This window comes from Mustelus asterias, chromosome 23 (genome assembly GCF_964213995.1).
Source record: "Mustelus asterias chromosome 23, sMusAst1.hap1.1, whole genome shotgun sequence".
Classification (NCBI taxonomy): domain Eukaryota; kingdom Metazoa; phylum Chordata; class Chondrichthyes; order Carcharhiniformes; family Triakidae; genus Mustelus; species Mustelus asterias.
The window spans coordinates 26,688,931-26,708,656 of NC_135823.1; the positions used below are offsets into that span (position 1 = coordinate 26,688,931).

Consider the following 19,726-nt stretch of genomic DNA (forward strand, 5'->3'; position numbering starts at 1 on the left):
TCGAGTACAAGAACTTGGAAAATTAAAACCATTTTCAAAAGAATAGAGTTAATTCGGTGATGAAATAGAAGTGTTTAAAAATTATGAAAGGATTGTAGAGATTAAATAAAAAATAGACTGTTTCAATCATTAAAGGATCTAGAACAAGGGGACACAGAGACATGATTAAAGTGATAGTTTTAACCTTTTGAGGACTGCTCCTTAAATCCTGGTGGCCGTCTCCAGCTGCCTGATATTTTGATTCCACCTGCCATCTAGTTGTCCTTTCTCTAAGTTTCAAGTTAGCAATTGACTCAAGACACACAGATGAGTCACAGGACTTAAAATTGCCCAAACCTCACCTTGCCACATTCAGACTAGACTGTGCTCCTCATACATCAAGCTTTTCATTCCTGAGATCATGCTCGTGAACCTTCTCAGGACCCGCTCCAGGACCAGCACATCTTTCCTTAGATACGGGACCCCAAATTGCTCACAATACTCCAAATATGGCCTGACCAGAGCCTTATAAAATCTTAGCAGTACATCCCTGCTATTCTAGTCCTCTCGAAATGAATGCTAACATTTGCCATCCGAACTACCAACCCAACCTGCAAGTTAACCTCAAGAGAATCCTGAACTAGGACTCCCAAGTCCTATCACGCTTCTGGTTTCTGAATTCTCTCCCCACTTGGAAAATAGTTTACACCTCTATTCTTCCTACCAAAGTGCATAACCTCACACTTTCTCACATTGTATTCCATCTGTCTCTTGTTTGCTCACTCTCCTAACCTGTCGAAGTCCTTCTGCAGCCTCGCCCACCTCCTCAATACTAGCTGTCCCTTCCACCTAGCTTTGTATCACCTGCAAACTTAACCACAATGGCCTCAGTTCCTTCATTTAGATCATTGATATTAAGTGAAAAGTTGTGGTCCCAACACTGAACTTCCCTAGTCATTGGCTGCCATCCTGAAAAGGACCCATTAATCCCTACACTCTGCCTTCTGCTAGTGAGCCAATTTTCTATCCATGCCAGTACCTTGCCTTGGTCCACACTTGCCTCATTCCTGCTCCAAGTTACAATCAGAACATAAGGAGGAAAGATGTAACAAATGGAGCAAGGGAAACTATTTAAAGGTAAGCTTATGAGGTTGTGGAACACACCATTGATCATTAGTTGTCAACTGACCAGCCAGCTCTGGTGGCAAGAAATAATTCTAGTCTTTTTTGGAGTTACGTTGGCTTCAAGGGGACATACCCACTGACAGAAGAGTGAACAAAGTCAACTCTTTGTGACAAGACTTAAAAAATATAGTCCCTGAATCAGAAATAGTATTCACTTCATGTTTTTGGTTTCAGACAGCCCTTTATTCTGCCATTAACACTTACACTGGACCAATGCTTTATTTCTTTATGACAAACGTTACCACTCCTTTTCCCTTTTCTTCCTAGATATATTTGTTATTTAATGTCTCCTGTCCTCTAACCTATCTCTGACCTTCACGTTTTGTTCCACCTGATCCGCCCACTCCCTTTTTCAACAACTGTTTCTCTCTCCACAGGTGCTACCAAAACTGTTGAGTTTTTCCAGAAATTTCTGTTTTTATTATAGTATTCAAAGATGCTCTTGGTGAGCAATAAATCAGACTGGTTTATTAATGGGAGCTGGATGGATTGATCTGATCAATCAATTTGTTCCAGATAAAATTGCAAATCAACGTGCTAACAGATAGTAATGCAATCTACAATATGATCAATTAGACTGCCGAATTATATTGCAAATTTTCTGTCATTCCTTACTGAAAATGTTTTGCATCAATGCAGAATCAGTATTAAAACTGGTCAACAAGCTTTTAATTCAAATGAACAGACGCTGTTTAAATATCCAAATAACTGAAATTCTGCTGATTTCAATTATAGAAGTGTTCTCTTCCATTACCTGTATTCACCAGAGAATGCTGTAATAGCTGTATCATTTCGTAACCATTTGAACTCAAGTGGCCAACTTCCCTCTGCCAGGCATGTCAAGACCAGGCGATTCCCCTCCAAGTGTATCTGTGGTGGCCCTGGCTCAGTCTTAAAATATGGTGGAACATCATCTGAAAGAAAGAAAGAATGGGCATGTTGTAAACTTGCGACAGAAATTAGTGGTATCATAGACATCTAAACATAAATGCATCCAGTTCAGATTGACAGTCCCAGCAGACTGTACTGGATTATAGTAAAAGTTCAACAACAGCTCTCAATAGCAATCTTAATAATACAATAAAAATGATTGTCTTCATCCAAGTATGTCCATTTCCAGACACCTCATTTATCTGCAATGACCGTATAACTGTTAATGTGTCATTCATCATGTGGGTACAAGGACCAATTATATGCATGCTCTGCTCCCTGTCATGCCGGTTGATCTGTGCTGTGCTCAGAAGACTCAATAATAAAGCCGCAGTACACAAGTTTAAAAATAGCCCCCTATCATTTCAGGGACATCCCAGCTGCAATTTTATATGCCCCTCCCCTCACTCCATTCTGTGTGCTGCCCCTGCTCCCCACATTCCCCAGTACATAGCTCCAGTCCCTATTTCACCTTTGATATCCATTAAAAGTCACTTCCATTACTTTTCGACAGTCTCTGTACGAGAAACAAGGAAACAGCAATAAAACATATGTGCAAATACAGAAGGAGAAATCATATGATCGCCATGAGCAACACAAAGTATTTTATTTTCAAGGTATGAGTAGCACGATAATTATGTAATGTTTATAATGAGCATATTTTCAAATTATTGCACAGAAACTGACTGGGTAGAAAGGAAAAACAGCTAATTTCTCTTAACAGATTCAGCCCCTCAATATCTTAGCTATATATTTACAAAAACACACACGTGGCAAACATTCTTGATGTGACTAATGGTCTAAAACAGAAAGTAAATGTGGAGTAAATGTCACTGTCACAGTGTTGGTATGTAAAGGTTAAAGAATCTGCTGTAAAATTGCCCAAGCCAATAACAATATCAGAAGGAGCAGGAGATGTAACAGCTGTATAAAAGAACTGGTGCAATCTGCTTTATTTTCCTTGACAAATGAATTTATTTCTATGCTTAGGCAGCATTACACACAGCAGAAATGCCACATTCTCTCATGGTGTACAGTGTACTGCATACAATAATCCAACTATGGTTTTGTATTCATCCACCCACCCTCCTGGCCCACATTTATATTCCCTTTACCTCTTGCCATAAAACAAATATTTTGTTAGCTTTTCTTTAAAGGCCTTATCCACCTAGGCCAGCATTTTTGTCCATCCCTAATTGCCTTGAGAAGGTGGTGATGAACTATCTCCTTGAACCACTACAGTTCACATTCTGTAGGTACACCCACATGAGGAAAGGAGTTCCAGGATTTAAACGCAGTGACAGTTAAAGAATTTTTTATTTGTCTATATCCAATTCAATCCAATCAAAGTCCAATTCAAAGTCTCAGCAAGTGAGACATTCAAGATCCAAGCTGAGAAGACAGGATTCCCACTTCCTGTCTTGGGCTTGATACATGATCCAAGCTGACTGGAGCAGGCATTGCACCTCCTCCAAGGCTTGATCTCATTTGCATCTGAGCCAAAAGACCTAGATGCCGTTTTTTAAAAATTGCTTCAAATGAAGCCTCAATGTAACCTCATGACTTCAACAAAGTGCAGGATGCCAAAACTACACTTGATCTTAGCCAAAAGGCCCAGTGACAGTTAAGGAATTTTTAAAAATATACTTTTCCAATTCAATCAAATCAAGTCCAAATCATAGTCTCAACAAGTTGAGACATTTCCGATCCAGGCTGACAAGACAGGGCATGCAATCCTCTACCCTGTCTTGGGCCTGATCTGCATGAGCCAAGCTGATTGGAGTAGGCGGAGAATTCCTCCTCCAAGGCTTGAACTCATTTGCATCTTAGCCAAAAGGCTGAGATACCGCTTTTAAAAATTGCTTCATATGAAACACATGAAGCTTATAATCTGACCCAATGACCTCAACCAAGTGCAGCATCCGCATAACTACACTTGATCATAGCCAAAAGGCCCAGTGACAGTTAAGGAATTGATATAGTTCCAAGTCAGGATGGTGTGGGGCTTAGAGAAGAATTTGCAAATAGTGGTGTTCTGATGTATCTGCTGCCCTTTTTCTAGCTGTTACTGGTTGTGGGTTTGGATGGTGCTGTCAAAGGATCCTTGGTGAGTTGCTGCAGTGCATCTTGCAGATGATACACGCTGCTGTCACTGTGCATTAGTAGTGGGGGGAATGAATGTTGAAGGTAATGAATGGGATGCCAATCAAGCGGGCTGTTTTGCCCTGGATGGTGTTAAGCTTCTTGGGTGTTGTTGGAGCTGCGCTCATCCAGGCAAGTGGGGAGTATTCCATCATATTCCTGACTTGTGCCTTGCAGATGGGCCTTGAGGAGTCAGGTGGTGAGTTACTTGACGCAGAATTCCCACCCTCTCAGCTGCTCCTGTAGCTATAAAAATACTGTGGCTGCAGCATTTATATGGTTGGTAAAGTTTCTAGTCAATGGTAACCTTAGGATGTTGACGACATGATCTAGAATTCAGTTTCTAATCCCTTCTGCCTATTTCCTTTCCTCTTTTAAGAAGATCTTTAAAGTCCTTTTCACGAACAAACTTTTGGTCACACTTTGTAATTTCCCTTTCTCAGGCTTGGGGTCTTTCTTTCTTAAATCTCCATGGAACACCTTTGATGTTTTTCTACATTCAAAGCACCACGTAAATTGTTGTTACGTAAGCAAAAACAAGAGTCAATTTATGTACAGCAAGGTGCCACAAACAGGAAATGAAATAAGTAACCAATTCATCTGCTCTGGTGAGTCAGAATGCAGTGAAAACTCCTTGTTCTCCTCTGAAAACTGTCCTATTCTTGCACTTCAATGATCTGTGTATTTTATAAAGATGCTTGAGTACCTGGGTTACAAATCACTACTTCTATATACAGTGTGGTTTCCAGCAATTAGAGTATAGTTTAAATAGAATAAATCACTTATCAAATTTGGTGCACATGTAATCAATTATTTTTAAATTATCAGGTTGACAAATCGATGTTCGTGCATCTGTGGTGACACCCACCAATTGTTTTTGACAGGACCCTGGGGCTATGAAAGAAAGTAATTAACCAAGCTTACTGAAAATCCAATCATTGGTTTTTAAATTACCGCAACAGGCCACTGTATACAGATGCATAATGTGGCAACGCAGATGCCTTTCTGTAAGTCTATTTTTAAACTAATTTTAATATCAGATACCACATTTATAGGGATCTATAAATTCTAATGTTGCAGATGGGAGAGTCCTTCCCAATACGTAGTTGTGAATCTGATGTGTGATGCTATTAAGGCCATATACACCGTAAAGAAAACACTCAAGGAACTGTCCACTGGTCACTGTATGCACTCCATTCTGACTGATTCAGTAGTGTGAGCCACTGAGCTGAAAGTACAGTGCACAAAGAACACATTAAGAACTTCTGACTTCCTCGCAAAAAATCCACTGAAAAGAAAATAAGCAAAAAAGTTCTTTATGCGGCAAGTGATGAACAAACTGCTCAATGTAATGATCACGGTATAAACTGGAATGGGAGTTTCAAGAGGGAGAGGGAAACCCCAGTCTATGCATCCGTTACCTCTAGATTTGACTATTCCAATGCACTCCTGGCTCATCCCCCACATTGTGCCCTCTGTAAACTTGAGGTCATCCAAAACTCTACTGCCTGTGTTTTAACTCACAGCAAGTACCATTCCTCTAATACATGTGTGCTTGCTGACCTACACTGGCTCTCAATCAAGCAACATCCTGATTTTAAAGTTATCATTCTTGTTTTCCAATCCCTCTGTGGGCTTGCCTCTCCCGATTGCTGTAATTGCCTCCAACCCCATACCTGTTTGAGATATTCACACTCTTCTAATTTTGGCCACTTGTGCATTTCCAATTATAATTGCACCATCACTGGTGGCCATGCCTTCAATTGTTTGGGCCCCAAGGTCTAGAATTGCCTCCCTACACCTATCCACCTCTACCTCATGCTCCCCTTCATGTTAAAACACTTCTTAAAACCCAATTCTTTGACCAAGCAATTGACTTAACATCTCCTTAAGTGGTTCTGTGTCATACTTTGCTTTATAATGTCACTGTTAAGTGCCTCGGGATATTTCATTATGTTAGAAGGGCTGTATAAGTTTGGTTCTATACCGAGAACATAGAGAGAAACTGTTCACATTGGTGGAGAATCAAGAATCAGAGGAGAACAATTTAAGGTAATTTGCAAAAGAACCAAAGGCATAATGAGAATTTTTTTTTAAACACAGTCTTTAAGAAGCATTTCAATGAGCACTTGAAGCGTCATGGCATTCAAGGCTACAGACCAAGTGCTGAAAAGTGGGATTGCAATGGATAGGTGCTTAAGGGCCCGTGCAGACACGATGGGCCGAAGGGCCCCCTTTTTTCATAAAACTCTATGACACTGAATGGTTAGGAACTGGAATGTCTTGCCTGAGAGTCCTGGAGGCAAATTCAATCATAGCTTTAAAAAGGGAATTGGAAGGCAGTTGAAAAGAGAAAATTTGCAGGGCTGTGGGACTAACTGAGTTGCGCTTCCAGAGATCCAGCATGCACACAAAAGGCCAAATCGCCTCCTTAAGTTATAATTATTCCATGATTCATTTCCAAGTACATAAGATTAAACAGGCTTTGGCTATAATTCAAATACAGTCTCTAACATCAATGTAAAATCAGGAATAATATATTCTGGAGTTAATTCTCTCCTTCACTTCCTGCCAGGGTTCATTTATGTCAGAACCATCCCAGCTTTGGTCATTACTTCATTCTTTTAATAACTATAATTATGTATCGGGAGCTTTTTCAGACAATATTTTGTAAATGTATAAGGTCATTACTGGGCGAGGTTTGAAATTTGGGAATGGGCCTGGCAATGTTCCCATGTTCCAAGTCTAGAAAATGCTGTCAACTGATGAAGAAATGTTTCCAGAGAAGGATGAGTGCTGCACTAACCAACCAAAAGGGTTGAGGCTAATTTATGACCCGATTTCATAACTTGCTCCTTCAGATTAATAATAATCAGTCTGCAGTTACAGGCAAATCAATTTTGTTATAAACAGTGTAGGGAGCAGCATACAAATTAAACCAAACGTTCAAGTAAACTGACATTGAAATTTATTAAGCCATCATAATCACACCATCAATCAGATTACTGTCCAGCAGCAAAGGGATTAGAAACATCCGTGTGAATGGTGCAATCAGCCACAGCAGGTTCTTCATTATGACACACTACTTGCCAGACAGTGAGTGGTATTGCTCTGGGTTACTAACCTTTATGTTAAAGACAGCGAACATACATTGCACCCAACTTGCACTGGCATGCATCGTACCTACAATGATACAGCCAAGTGGGCCATTCATCCAAAGAACTATCCAATCAGTCCCACACCCCCTGTTCTTTCCCCACTGTTCTGTAAGTTTATCCCCTACAAGTATTTTTCCAATTCGAAAGTTATCAGTGATTCTGCTTTCACTTTACTTTTAAGCAGGACATTCCGCATTATAACAACTCAGTATGTAAAAATATTTCTCATCTCTCCTTCAAAATCCATCAGCATTTTGAACAGCTCCTTAAATCCCAACACCATTCATCCCCCAAACCTTCTCTGCTCTAAAGAGAGCAACCTCAGCCTCTCCACATAATTGAAACCCTGCACTAAATTGGTTTCTTGAGTTTTCACTTACATGAGGATGAAGTTCAATTGCTGCTCACTCATTTCTCACCTGAAAGCAGAACATTGGGTGGGCACCTCAGACATCCCTTTAACATCCAAGGTTAGTTTATTTCCATTTTCAGTAACTTTAAACAAGTGTCCAGTAGTTCCATCCAAAACAGGTGGGAAGCTGTTTAAATATGCTGATCAATATCTACTTGGAGTGCAAGTCAATTGTCATTTTCATGTAGAAATGGGTGGAACCAATGCTCCCTTTAAGCTATGTGGCAACTTAGGAGTTACCACGCAGGTCATGCACAAGACTTTCATTTTCAGAAATAACCGTGCATGATCATGAAAAAAAAATAAAGATAATAGCCTCAAAACTGATGCCACAGAGATCATATTTGTCTTCAAACAAATCCTGACAGGGTGCAGGGACTGAGCAAGAGGTTACAGGATCATATGCTCAGCAGTGCATGAATGTATTTTGAAACACTGCTCTAGGAAAGCAGTAAGATTTAGTTTCCTAGAAACTACCATAACGGTTAAATGAAACCATGAAGAAATGAAAAGATTGTGGATTTTACAAAATTAATGGTTGAATTCTTCTTTCAATATAGCTCTGCAGCGAAGTGTCAGTACTGATTAACATGGCTATTATCACCCAAACTGGAGTCAGCATGCCGAGCAGATTAAATATCGGTAAGGCAACTATCGAAATTAAATAGATTGGCTGTTGCAGCTTCAGGTGTGCAGTAAATGGCTGTGCCCGAATTGTGGATGCAAAATGCTTTAGGAGATCCCCTGGTGTGGTAGATACACTTATTACATCCAGGTCAGGGTGAAACAATAGTTGCTTAGGGTGATTATTCACATTGAAATCAAAGACTTGAAGATTGCAAATGGTATCCAGGTAAATGAGTCACCGGCTGGACAACTAATAAACCACTCAACTGAATCACAAAAACATCTCCTTGACAGGTATATCACAATGCACTTCCATTTTTACTGATCATGCAATTATTTAAATGGGAGAAAAAGAGCCATATTAGAACAATGATTTTATGAGATATATTCAAATTGACAAGGCTCAGTAAGTTTTCAATTTTTTTGGTAATCCTGATGAAACCATCAGTATATTTGTTGAGGGCCCAATCCAAAAGGTTAAAGAGTGCAATAATCTCTTTTAGAGTATATGAACCCTTACAGAAAGAAAAATAAACCACTTGCAATTACATAGCACATTTCACAACCGCAAGATGTCCTGAAGTACTTCACAACTAATGAAGTCATCACTCTTGCAATGTAGGGAATTATGGTCAGCAATATTGCGCACAGCAAGATCCCACAACAATGAAATAAAAGATTAGATAATCTGTTTTTGGTGGTTCTGGTTGAGGGATAAATGTTAGCTCAGACAGCAGCAGAATTCTCTTGCTTTTCTTTGAATTGCGTTCTGAGATCTTTTACCATCATTTGAGAGAACGCACATGTCTTGGTTTTCAAACCTCATTCAAAAGACAGTGCAGCAATGATGGCACGGTGACACAGTGGTCAACACTGCTGTCTCACACCGCCAGAGACCCAGGTTCAATCCTGGCCTCGTGTCTCTGTCTGAGTGGAATTTACACTTTCTCCCCATGTCTGCGTGGGTTTCCTCCGGGTGCTCCGGTTCCCTCCCACAGTCCAAAGATATGCGGGTTAGGTGGATTGGCCATGCTAAATTGACCCTAGTGTCACAGGAATTAGCAGGCTTTATGTGCGGGTTACGGGAATAGGGCCTGATGGGATTGTGGTCGGTACAGACTCGATGGGCTGAATGGTCTCCTTCTGTACTGTAGGGATTCTATGATTCTATGAATTCCTCAGTACTGCAGTGAACTGTCACCCTTGATAATATGTCGAAAGTCTTGATTTTAACTCAGGCATCAGGAAAATGTCCAGATCTCATCAGTATGACACTCTTGAGATTTTAACTCCTGAACTTCATCTGCACAACACTGGTCATTTCCCTGCCCAAAGGTTGGTGGCTGGTCAGCAGGCAAGGGCAGAATGTTGGGTAACAGAAGGCTGCCACTGGAAACAAAAACAACCTCCCACTCAGACAAATCCTGGGGAGGGGATTTTTGGAGGGCCTCCAATAAAATGCAAGATTTCAGTAAAGGATTGGCAAGCCAGGTGACTATAACTTCTTGCCCGCTAAGTTTATGCCAGTGGGGTCTAACTGGATCTAACTGGTCTCACTGGAGCTAGCAAGAACCAAATGTAATTAACTGGAAGCAGTTGACTTTGAGTTGGGTGTACCAGTTGCCATGCATGCACGAACCAGTTGGAATTTAGTGGAACCAGTTGACATGTCAGTTGGTTCAGGTGGAACCAGTTGGCAGGCACAGAATTCCAGCTGGTTACAGCTCTAAATATGTGAAACCAGGTGATATGTTGACAACCAGTTTCCTGACCCCTCCCACCTTCCTGACCCCTCCCTCCTCACCCCCCACGCCAACCCCGGTCTCTGTTATGTCTTCTGATGCCCATAAGATAAATAAAATACACTTGAATCTCTCTCTTTGCCAATCTCTTTCTTTCTCATTCCCCCTCAATCTCCCTCTCTCCTCCAATTTCTCCCTATCTCTCTCTCAGAATAAGGTCTCAGCCACTTCGGACTGGGAAAGGAGAATTGCTTTCAAAAGACTGTGAACGTTTGAAATTCTCTACCACAAAGTGCTATGGATTCTTAGTCATTGAGTATATTCAAGTCACAGATTCTGAGATTTTTGGATAAAGGGAATCAAGGGATATGAGGATAGAATAGGAAGGGGCAGCTAAGATAGTAAACCCATCAATATCTTATTGAGTGGTAGAGCAGGTATTGGCGGGGGGGGGGGGGGGGGGGGGGGGGGAGCGTGGGATGAATGTCTTACGTTTTTAAACAATATGGTAATAATAACATTTTTCCTTAGATCTCCAAAAATGACATGCTTCTTTATGTCACAATCAGAGACACAATAGTTATGACAAGAAAAGGTCATATGATACTGAATGTAAAATCTTAAAAGAACAGTGATTTCAATGATCTTACCTATATTAGATACTAAAAAAAAATCTAAATAATAAAAGGGAAATGTTAACTTATTTCCAACTGAGGTACTACCCAAATATGCTTTGGGATGAATGGGTCATTTTCAGATTGGCAAATTGTCATTAGTGCGGTGCCACAAGGATCAGTGTTCAGGCCTCGATTATTTTCAATCTATATCCATGACTTGGGTGAAGGGACAGAGTGTATTGTAGCCAAATTTGCTTATGATACAAAGATAGGTGGGAAAACAAGCTGTGAGGAGGACACAAAGAGTCTACAAATGGATAGAGAAAGATTAAGTGGGCAAAACTTTGACGGACGGAGTACAATGTGGGAAAATCCACCTGGTTACGAAGAATTATAATTTGAATGGAGAGTGACTATCAGCTAGAGAGAGGAATTAGAAAGGCAAATAGAATGTTAGTCTTTATTTTGCAAGAGGGATAGAGTATAAAAGTAAGGAAAGTGATGGAAGGTGTCGTCGACAGTACTATCAAGCAAAACTTACTAAAATATCACCTCAGGAATTCCTGGGCACAACTATCTTCAGCTGCTTTACCAATGACCGTATTTTCAAAATGAGGTCAGGAATGGGATGTTCGCTGATCACTGCAATAATGTTCAGCACCTTTGAGACTCCTCAAATACTGTCCCCGTGTTCATATGCAGCAAGATCTGGACAACATTCAAAGGCACTGAGATGCAAGCTCTTAGCCTTGCTGCTAACCCATCAGTATCTTTCTCCCAGCGGCCCCCAACCCCACATTATTTAACTGTGTTTGGACTCACCCACAAGAGGAAATATAATTTCCACGTCCACCTTGTCAAGACTATCCAGGATCTTATATACTTCAATCAAGTCACCCCCTCACTCTTCTAAACTCCAGCAGAAACAAGCCCAGTCTGTCCAACCAATCCTCATAACACAACCCATTCATTCCAGGTATCAATCTAGTAAACCTCCTCTGAATATTCTCCAGTGCATTTACATCTTTTCTTAAATAAGGAGGCCAAAACTACACAAAGTATTCGAGATGCAGTATCACCAATGCCCTGTATAACTCAAGCATAACATCCTCACTTTAATTTTCAATTCCTCTCATAATAAACAATAACATTACATTAGCCTTCTTAATTACTTGCGGTACCTGCGTACTAACCTTTTCTGACCCTCCACACCTTGGAATTCTGCAGCTGCTCTCTGTTCAAGTAATACTCTGCCTTTTTATTATTTCTGCCGAAGTGAACAATTTTGCACTTTCCTACATTATACTCCATATGCCAGGTGTTTGCCCACTCACTCAACGCATCTATATCCATCTGCGAACTCCTAAGTTCTATTCACGATATATTTTTCTTCCAATTTTTGTGTAATCTGCAAATTTAGCGACTATGCCTTCGCTCCCCTCACCTGAGCCATTGATATTAATTGTCAAAAGTTGAGATCACTGTAGTAGTCCATTCATCACATCCTGTAATTAGAAAAAGACCCACTTATGCATACTCTGTTTTCTGCCAGTCAATTTTCTATCCTTGTTAAAATGTTACCTCTACACCATGACCGTTTATTTTCTGCGATAACCTTTGATGTGGCATCCTACCAAGTACACATCTACAGGCTCCTCTTTACCCTAGGCACTGCTACTCCATTAAATAACTACAATACATTGGTTAAACACCATTTCCCTGCCATTTGATGCTGCCAGACCTGCTGAGATTTTCCAGCATTTTCTCTTTTGGTTTCAGATTCCAGCATCCACAGTAATTTGCTTTTCACCATGCTGAATCTTCCTGATTATTTTATGTTTTTCTAAGTGCCAAACAAAAATCGAATCTCGCACCTTCGCCATGACAGACATCAAGCATCCTGGCCTCTAGTTTCCTGTTTTGCTTCCTTCCCTTCTTGAATAGAGGGGTCACATTTACTACTTTCCAGTGTGATGGAACCTTTCCAGAACATAGGGAATTTTGGAAAATTAACGCCAACACATCTCCTACCTCATTAGCCACCCCTCTTTTAAGACCCTAGGATGAAGTCCATCAGGATTCGGAGATTTGTCAGCTGCATCAGTTTGCTCAGTACCACTTCTCTAGTGATTGTAATTTCACGAGCTTCCTCTCTCACTTCCACATCCTGATTTAACTGCAATTACTGGAATGTTTTCCTGTATCTTCTATAGCAAAGACAGAAGCAAAATATTTGTTCATTTCATCTGCCATCTCCTTATTATCCACTGTTAATTCCCCATTGTCACTTTCTAAAAGACCAACACTCACTTTATTCACTCTTTTCATGTTCAAATAATGGTAGAAACTCTTACATGAGTTTTTATATTTATTGTGCTACCCCTGCACCTTTACCTAACTTCCTCTACTTCTTGAAGGTTAGATAATCAATACCACATTACCTTTTACTGTACCTCCTATTTGATTTAGGAGATCAAAGCTGCAGAATTTGCCTTCCGTTTCAAATTGGGTTTTGTTGACCAGGAATCAAGTTTTGTAAAATATAACCAATACAACCTCCTACAGCCTCCAAAACTAATCCTCTGTGGCCTTTTTAGTTGGCAGTGTGAAGAACACACCCATTTCCTTTTTAAAACACAATGAAGAGAACTCTACATGTTTGAAATTACTCCAAGTTACAATTTTGCATTTTGCAACGTTTACTTTATGAGGTTATTTCAGTCATTATTATCCAAAGACAGGCTACGCAAATATGAAATGGAAAAGTGAACAGAAAATACAGGACTCTGTTTCTCTCACTATACTGCTGCACATATCAGTAATATTGCTAATTGTTGCATTTCTTGTAGACGTCTGAACGATTTCTGATGGGAAGCTAATGAGTATCATGCCAAATCCTGAAACCTACTTGTCTATAAAGACTTTACCCAACTCCATAAACACTCCTCTGTCTCGATGGGATTGCATTCTCCAGCATAAATGGAAATGCTGGATTGAAAGGTCTTTCAATTACTCAAGGGCAAGGGGGGATTAGGTTTCTGGCACACAGCAAATCTCTTCATAACTTAATATTTTCTATTAAAAAAGCAATCTGGTCTAAGTGCTGTCCAATTTAATTCATGAAGTAAAAAAGATTTAATTCCCCTGTGGTGAGCTGCACTATCTCGTATAGCCAATAGGGTCATTATCCTAACTGCCTAACTACTCGTTGCAATATTCATCAAAGTATGTCCAGATTTGCATCCTTTGCTTCTCAGGCCTTCAGAACTGAAACTGAGATGACATCAGCTTTCCTACAAGGCTGATTTTCAAATGAGCTTTTATTTCCTGACAGGTCTTGACAAAATGTCATGGACCTGAAACGTTAACTCTGTTTCTCTCTTCACAGATGCTGCCATACCTGTTGACTATTCCAGCATTTTCAGGGCTTTTACCTCAGATTTGCCAGCACTTTGTTTTGTATTTTTTTAAAAATGCATTCATGCCTGGGATGTGACCATCACTGATAAGGCCAGAAATTATTGCCCTGAATTGTTTGGAGTCGTAGCTGTTCCTGCAGTGCTGCAAGGTAGAGAGTTCCAGAACTTTGACCCAGCAACAATAAAGGAATGGAGATCTGTTTCCAAGTCAGGATGGTGAGTGATTTTTTTTTTCGGCGTTGGGGAATGATCTTCCCATGTGCCTGCTGCCCTTGTAGAGATTGTAGGTTTTGGGAGATGCTGTCAAAGAAACCTTGGGGATCTGCAGCCATGCACATTGTATATGGTACGTATTACAGTCAATTTGGTCATGGGAGCAAATGTTTAAGATGGTGGATCTGGTGTCTATCAAGCAGGATGCCTGAAGTGCAGAGTTCCGCATCAGGAAGGACTTGACAGGCTATTGGATTGGTTACATAAATACTGTGGCTACAAGTTCAGGGCAGAGGATGGGTATTTTGCACCACTCTTGAAAAAAAGAGGTGAGGGGGTGACTGATTAGAGATCTAAAATTGTGAAAGATATTGATAGAGTGGCTACAGAGAGACTGATCCCTCCTGTAGGAAAGTGTGTGACTGGAGGCCATCGATATTAGATAGTCAACAAGAAATCGAATAAGGAATTCAAAAAAACGTTTTTACCCAAAGATTAGTTTGAAGTGAATAGCATAGATACATTTAAGGGGAAGCTAGACAAGCATTTGAGGGAGAAGCAAATAGAGGGTTATGATGATAGATTTAGATGAGGAAGGATGGGAGAAGATTCAGGAGGTGCCAAAATATTACCATGCGCTGGTTGGGTCAAATGGCCTGTATCCATGCTGTATATTCCATGAAATCTAATGGAATGTTTCGTCCTGGATCATCTCAAGCTTAGTAAGTGTTGCTCAGGCTGCACTCCATTCTAGTCTTTCGAGAAAATGTCCCATTTCACTCTGGATTTGTGCCTCGCAAGTGGTGCAAAATACCCATCCTCTGCCCTGAACTTGTAGTCACAGTATTTATGTAACCAATCCAATAGTTATTTTGGTCAATGGTGATCTACGAGATGTTGACAGTAGGGATTCAACAATGCTAGTGCTGTTGAATGGTGAAGGGAGGAGGATAGACTGTCTTTGGTTGGAGATGGTCATTACCTAGCAATTACAAGGTCATAAGATACAGAAGCAGGAGTAGGCCACTCGGCTCATCGAGCCTGCTCCACCCATTCAGTAAGATCATGGCTGATCTTTGTGGTCTTAACTTCATTTTCTTATCTACACCCATAACCTTTGACAGGAAAACTCAACTGTGCATCTGGAGAGATACATGACAGTTTACAATCAGAGCCTGCCACTCCGACAAAATTATGAGAACTACCATCCCTTTCCTTGTCCACAGCAGTGGAATGAATTAAATTTATTTTAGAATGGTGTCTGTGATAATGGGAACCTCAGAAAGAGACTGAATTGGATCATCCACTCAGCACCTCTGGTTGGAGAGAATTGTAAACAATTCAGCCTTGCCACTTACACCCACACGCTATGCTCCACTGTCATTAACATTGCTGTTGCTTTCCAAATACAGATAAGCGAGACCAGCTCAGGACAGCAGATTTCCTTCCCTAAAGGCCATTAAGCAAACCAGTTGGATTTGTGTAACAATCAGTTGTTTCATGGTTACCATTATTTAATTGAATTTAAATTCCTTGTCTGCTGTGTGGGGATTAAGCTACTCATGTCTCCAGATATTTAGTCCTGTCCTCTGGATTTCTCGTCCACTCACCGTACCACTGTACCAAACAAATACCGTCTCAGGGATAAAATCTTTTTTCAGGCGGACAATTCAATCCGTACTCTCTTCCAGGCTCTCAAAGAGGAATAAAAAAAAACCATTTCTGCTTAAGATGGTGAATCCACATTTAGTGCAAACAAATCTTGATATTTTAGAGGCTAGATTTTAAAGCAGCAACATTATTGTAACAGCTAAACATTTCTGATTACTTGCATGGAATAGCATTTGATAAGTTACATGAATATGTAAGAAAAAGTAAATGAACACAAACATAACTGACAAAACGCATTTAACTTGATTTTGTGCAGCATATATTAATGCAGATTCTGCAGCTATGGCAATATACTCAATTTTTATTAATTTTGTTTTGGCCAATAGCAACATAGACACAGTATAAAATGGAATTACAATTCCTACATTATAACAGAGTGCTTACTTTGAAATATACCATTGGTAAAGATTTATGAGCAAGTCCTTCCATAAAAGCAACTGTGAAGAGCACCAATAATTTTAGTTATTCACAAGCAAAGCTAAAGGCAAGTGGTATTCACTTTTTTAAATATAAATCATAATAGAAATATTTTAACTAAATGACAGCATTTGAAGTTACAGAAATGGAATAAGAGCCCATCGACAATTGCAATAAGAAAAGGTATTCAAATGTTTTGCCCCCGAAACAAGGAGAAAACAATTATTTTGTACTTTGTCTCTGCTACATCATATCCTTCCCGATCTTTAAATCAAAAGGAAATCTTCCCTTTGTTGTAGCACACCGTTTTTAAAATGTTTTCAATATGCTGTGACTGAAGTTTCGTTGGACTAGATCGCAATGCGAAATTGCTGGCTTTTAGCACAAAAGCATAAAGCACAACATTTGTCAGTGTGGTGCAGTCTCATATTTGGCCTGTGCATTAAATCTTTGGTTTATAATATCGTTGTCACGCCATCAATTACATATCATCTTCTTCACTGGTTAACTGTTTAAATATCTACATTTTTTCTTTACTAACTACTTATTTCCTCTTTTTATTACTCTCAATATTCTTTGCCAGTTCAAAGTTTTGTTTAATTAACTGAATTGCTTCATTTTAGGGGCGTGCCAATGAAATCAGATTTTGGTTGGCTGATTCCAAGAGACATTAGATGAAAATATATTCCCAATGCCATTAGTTACAATTTAGTCAATTGACGAATCATATGAATTTCACAATATCATGCATTTAAAATACAACTTGGCTATTAATTTTGACATGGGTAGAAGTAATGATAGCTTCTTGAAGTTACGGTACTTGCTAATACCTATATTCTACTGCAGGGTATTAGATACTATTTGGTGTGTCTCAATAAAGTCTTCATGGTTTAAAATCGGTTCACTGTATGCATTTATTGACAAGAACTATAAACAGCAAAGGGTTAAAGCTCGGAGCAGTCTCCACGCTTGCTTGTTCACAAGGCTGTCTAACAGACTGACCTCTAGGTGTGGGTCATGTGTCCTCTTACATCAGTGTGTGGGCAGTACTGTACTACATCCCACATAAACCCTTCATGTACCAGACTCTTATACTACATATTCTCCTCAATAAATCTCTTCAAGTGGCCCATAAGCCACGAGCGAGTGTTTATATTTGTGACCTTTTAAAATTTGCGAGTGATTCATTGAGAAATTACCAGCGAAGCTTTAGTCTTAAATAAGATAAAAGTTAATTTATTTCCAAACTGTTGCTCTAAGTTACTGAGGTAAAATAATTACTCACAGATTACATACAAGGATTAAATGTAGATAAAGATAGAAGGATAAAAATGAAACTCAGTTCAGTGTTTTAAGATCTTGGTGCAGGTCTATAGTTGGTAGTTGAAGTGTTGATTGTCTACAATGAAGGGATGAAGTTGAGGAGTTTAGTTCAGCAGTTGCGATGACTTCTGTAGTCCATGAGTTGGTATTTGCCTTTTCAGGTGGACTCAATAGGTCAAGCAGGTTTTGGGAGAGAGAAACAGTTTCTTCTCCCTCATTAGTTCTGCTGTTTCAATACTTTAAGATTGCTTAGATTCTTTTCTGCAGAACAGCAGTTTATTTCTGGAGACCTTCCTCTTTGTTCTTCCTTGGTCAAGAACACTCTTTGATGAAGTCACTCAGAGTTCTTCCTGGGGGTTCTGCATATATGGCATCACAGTCTGTCTTTGTCCCAACTGAAGTAAAATGACTATGTTAACTTCAAATGTTCCATCAGGCAAAGAAGTTAATTATGTTGAGGTCCTTTGAAGTCCCTTCCATCTCCTGTTTTCTCAGGAGCTAAGGTGTCTTCACACCTTTAGAAGATTCAGCAGACACCGCTGGAGGAGTCTTGCATTTTAATGATTCTGTGATCAGTTCTGGAGATAATAAAATTTGGCAAGGTCTGAACAAACACAAAGGTACCAAAATGTCTGTCCACACCTCCATTTTCAAAAGGACCTTTAAAGCCATTTTAAATGTTTGAAGGCAAAAATGGACGTTTAAAATGGCTGTCCTTAAAATCTATAATATTATAATTTTGATTTGATTTATTATTGTCACAAGTATTGGTATACAGTGAAAAGTATTGTTTCTTGCACGCTATATAGACAAAGCATACCATACACAGGGAAGGAACAATAAGTAGTCTCACAACAATAAGTAGTCTCACAACACCAGATTAAAGTCCAACAGGTGTATTTGGTAGCACATGCTAGCTGGTGCTACCAAATAAACCTGTTGGACTTTAACCTGATGTTGTGAGACTACTTACTGTGCCTACCCCAGTTCAACGCTGGCAACTTCACATTAAGGAAGGAAAGGAGAGAGCGCAGAATGTAGTATTACAGTGATAGCTAGGGTGCAGAGAAAGATCAACTGAATGCGAGGTATATCCATTCAAAAGTCTGATGGCAGCAGGGAATAAGCTATTTTTGAGTTGGTTGGTACATGTCCTCAGACGTTTGTATCTTTTTCCTGATGGAACAAGGTGGAAGAGAGTATCTCTGGGGTGCGGGGGATCCTTGATTATGCTGGCTGTTTTTCCGAGACAGTGGGAAGTGTAGACAGTGTCAATGGATGGGAGGCTGGTTTGAGTGATGGACTGGGCTTCGTTCACAAGCCTTTGTAGTTTCTTGCGGTCTTGGACAGAGCAGGAGCATACCAAGCTGTGATACAGCCTGAAAGAATGCTTTCTAAGGTCCATCTGCCGAAATTGGTGATGTAGCCGACATGCCAAATTTTCTTAGTCTCCTGAGAAAGTAGAAGCGTTGGTGGGCTTTCTTAACTATAGCATCCGCATGGAGGGACCAGGACAGGTTGTTGGTGATCTGGACACCTAAAAGTCTGAAGCTCCGAACCATTTCTATTTCATCCCCATTGATACAGACAGCGGTATGCCCGCCACTACGCTTCCTGAAGTCGATGACTATCTCCTTTGTTTTGCTGACATTGAGGGAGAGATTATTGTCGTCGCACCAGTTCCCCAGATTCTGTATCTGTTTCTTGGACTGTATTCATCATTGTTTGAGATCCGACCCACAACGGTGCTGTCATCAGTAAACTTGAAAATTGAGTTGGAGGGGAATTTGGCCATACAGTCAGAGATGTATGAGGAGTATAGTAATGGGCTGAGGACACAGCCTTGAGGAGCACCAGTATTGAGGATGATCATGGAGGCATTGTTGCCTAT

The 19,726-nt window shown here is 40.0% G+C and overlaps 1 protein-coding gene across 1 annotated transcript in view; it reads right to left on the reverse strand.

The window, feature by feature from the left end:
- sdk1a (sidekick cell adhesion molecule 1a) overlaps positions 1-19,726 on the reverse strand; it is an 839,938-nt gene that overhangs the window by 512,168 nt on the left and 308,044 nt on the right. Inside the window, exon 2 of the mRNA XM_078240149.1 lies at positions 1,919-2,078. Coding sequence (XP_078096275.1) covers positions 1,919-2,078 — 160 coding nt within the window. The remainder of the gene's footprint in view (positions 1-1,918; positions 2,079-19,726) is intronic.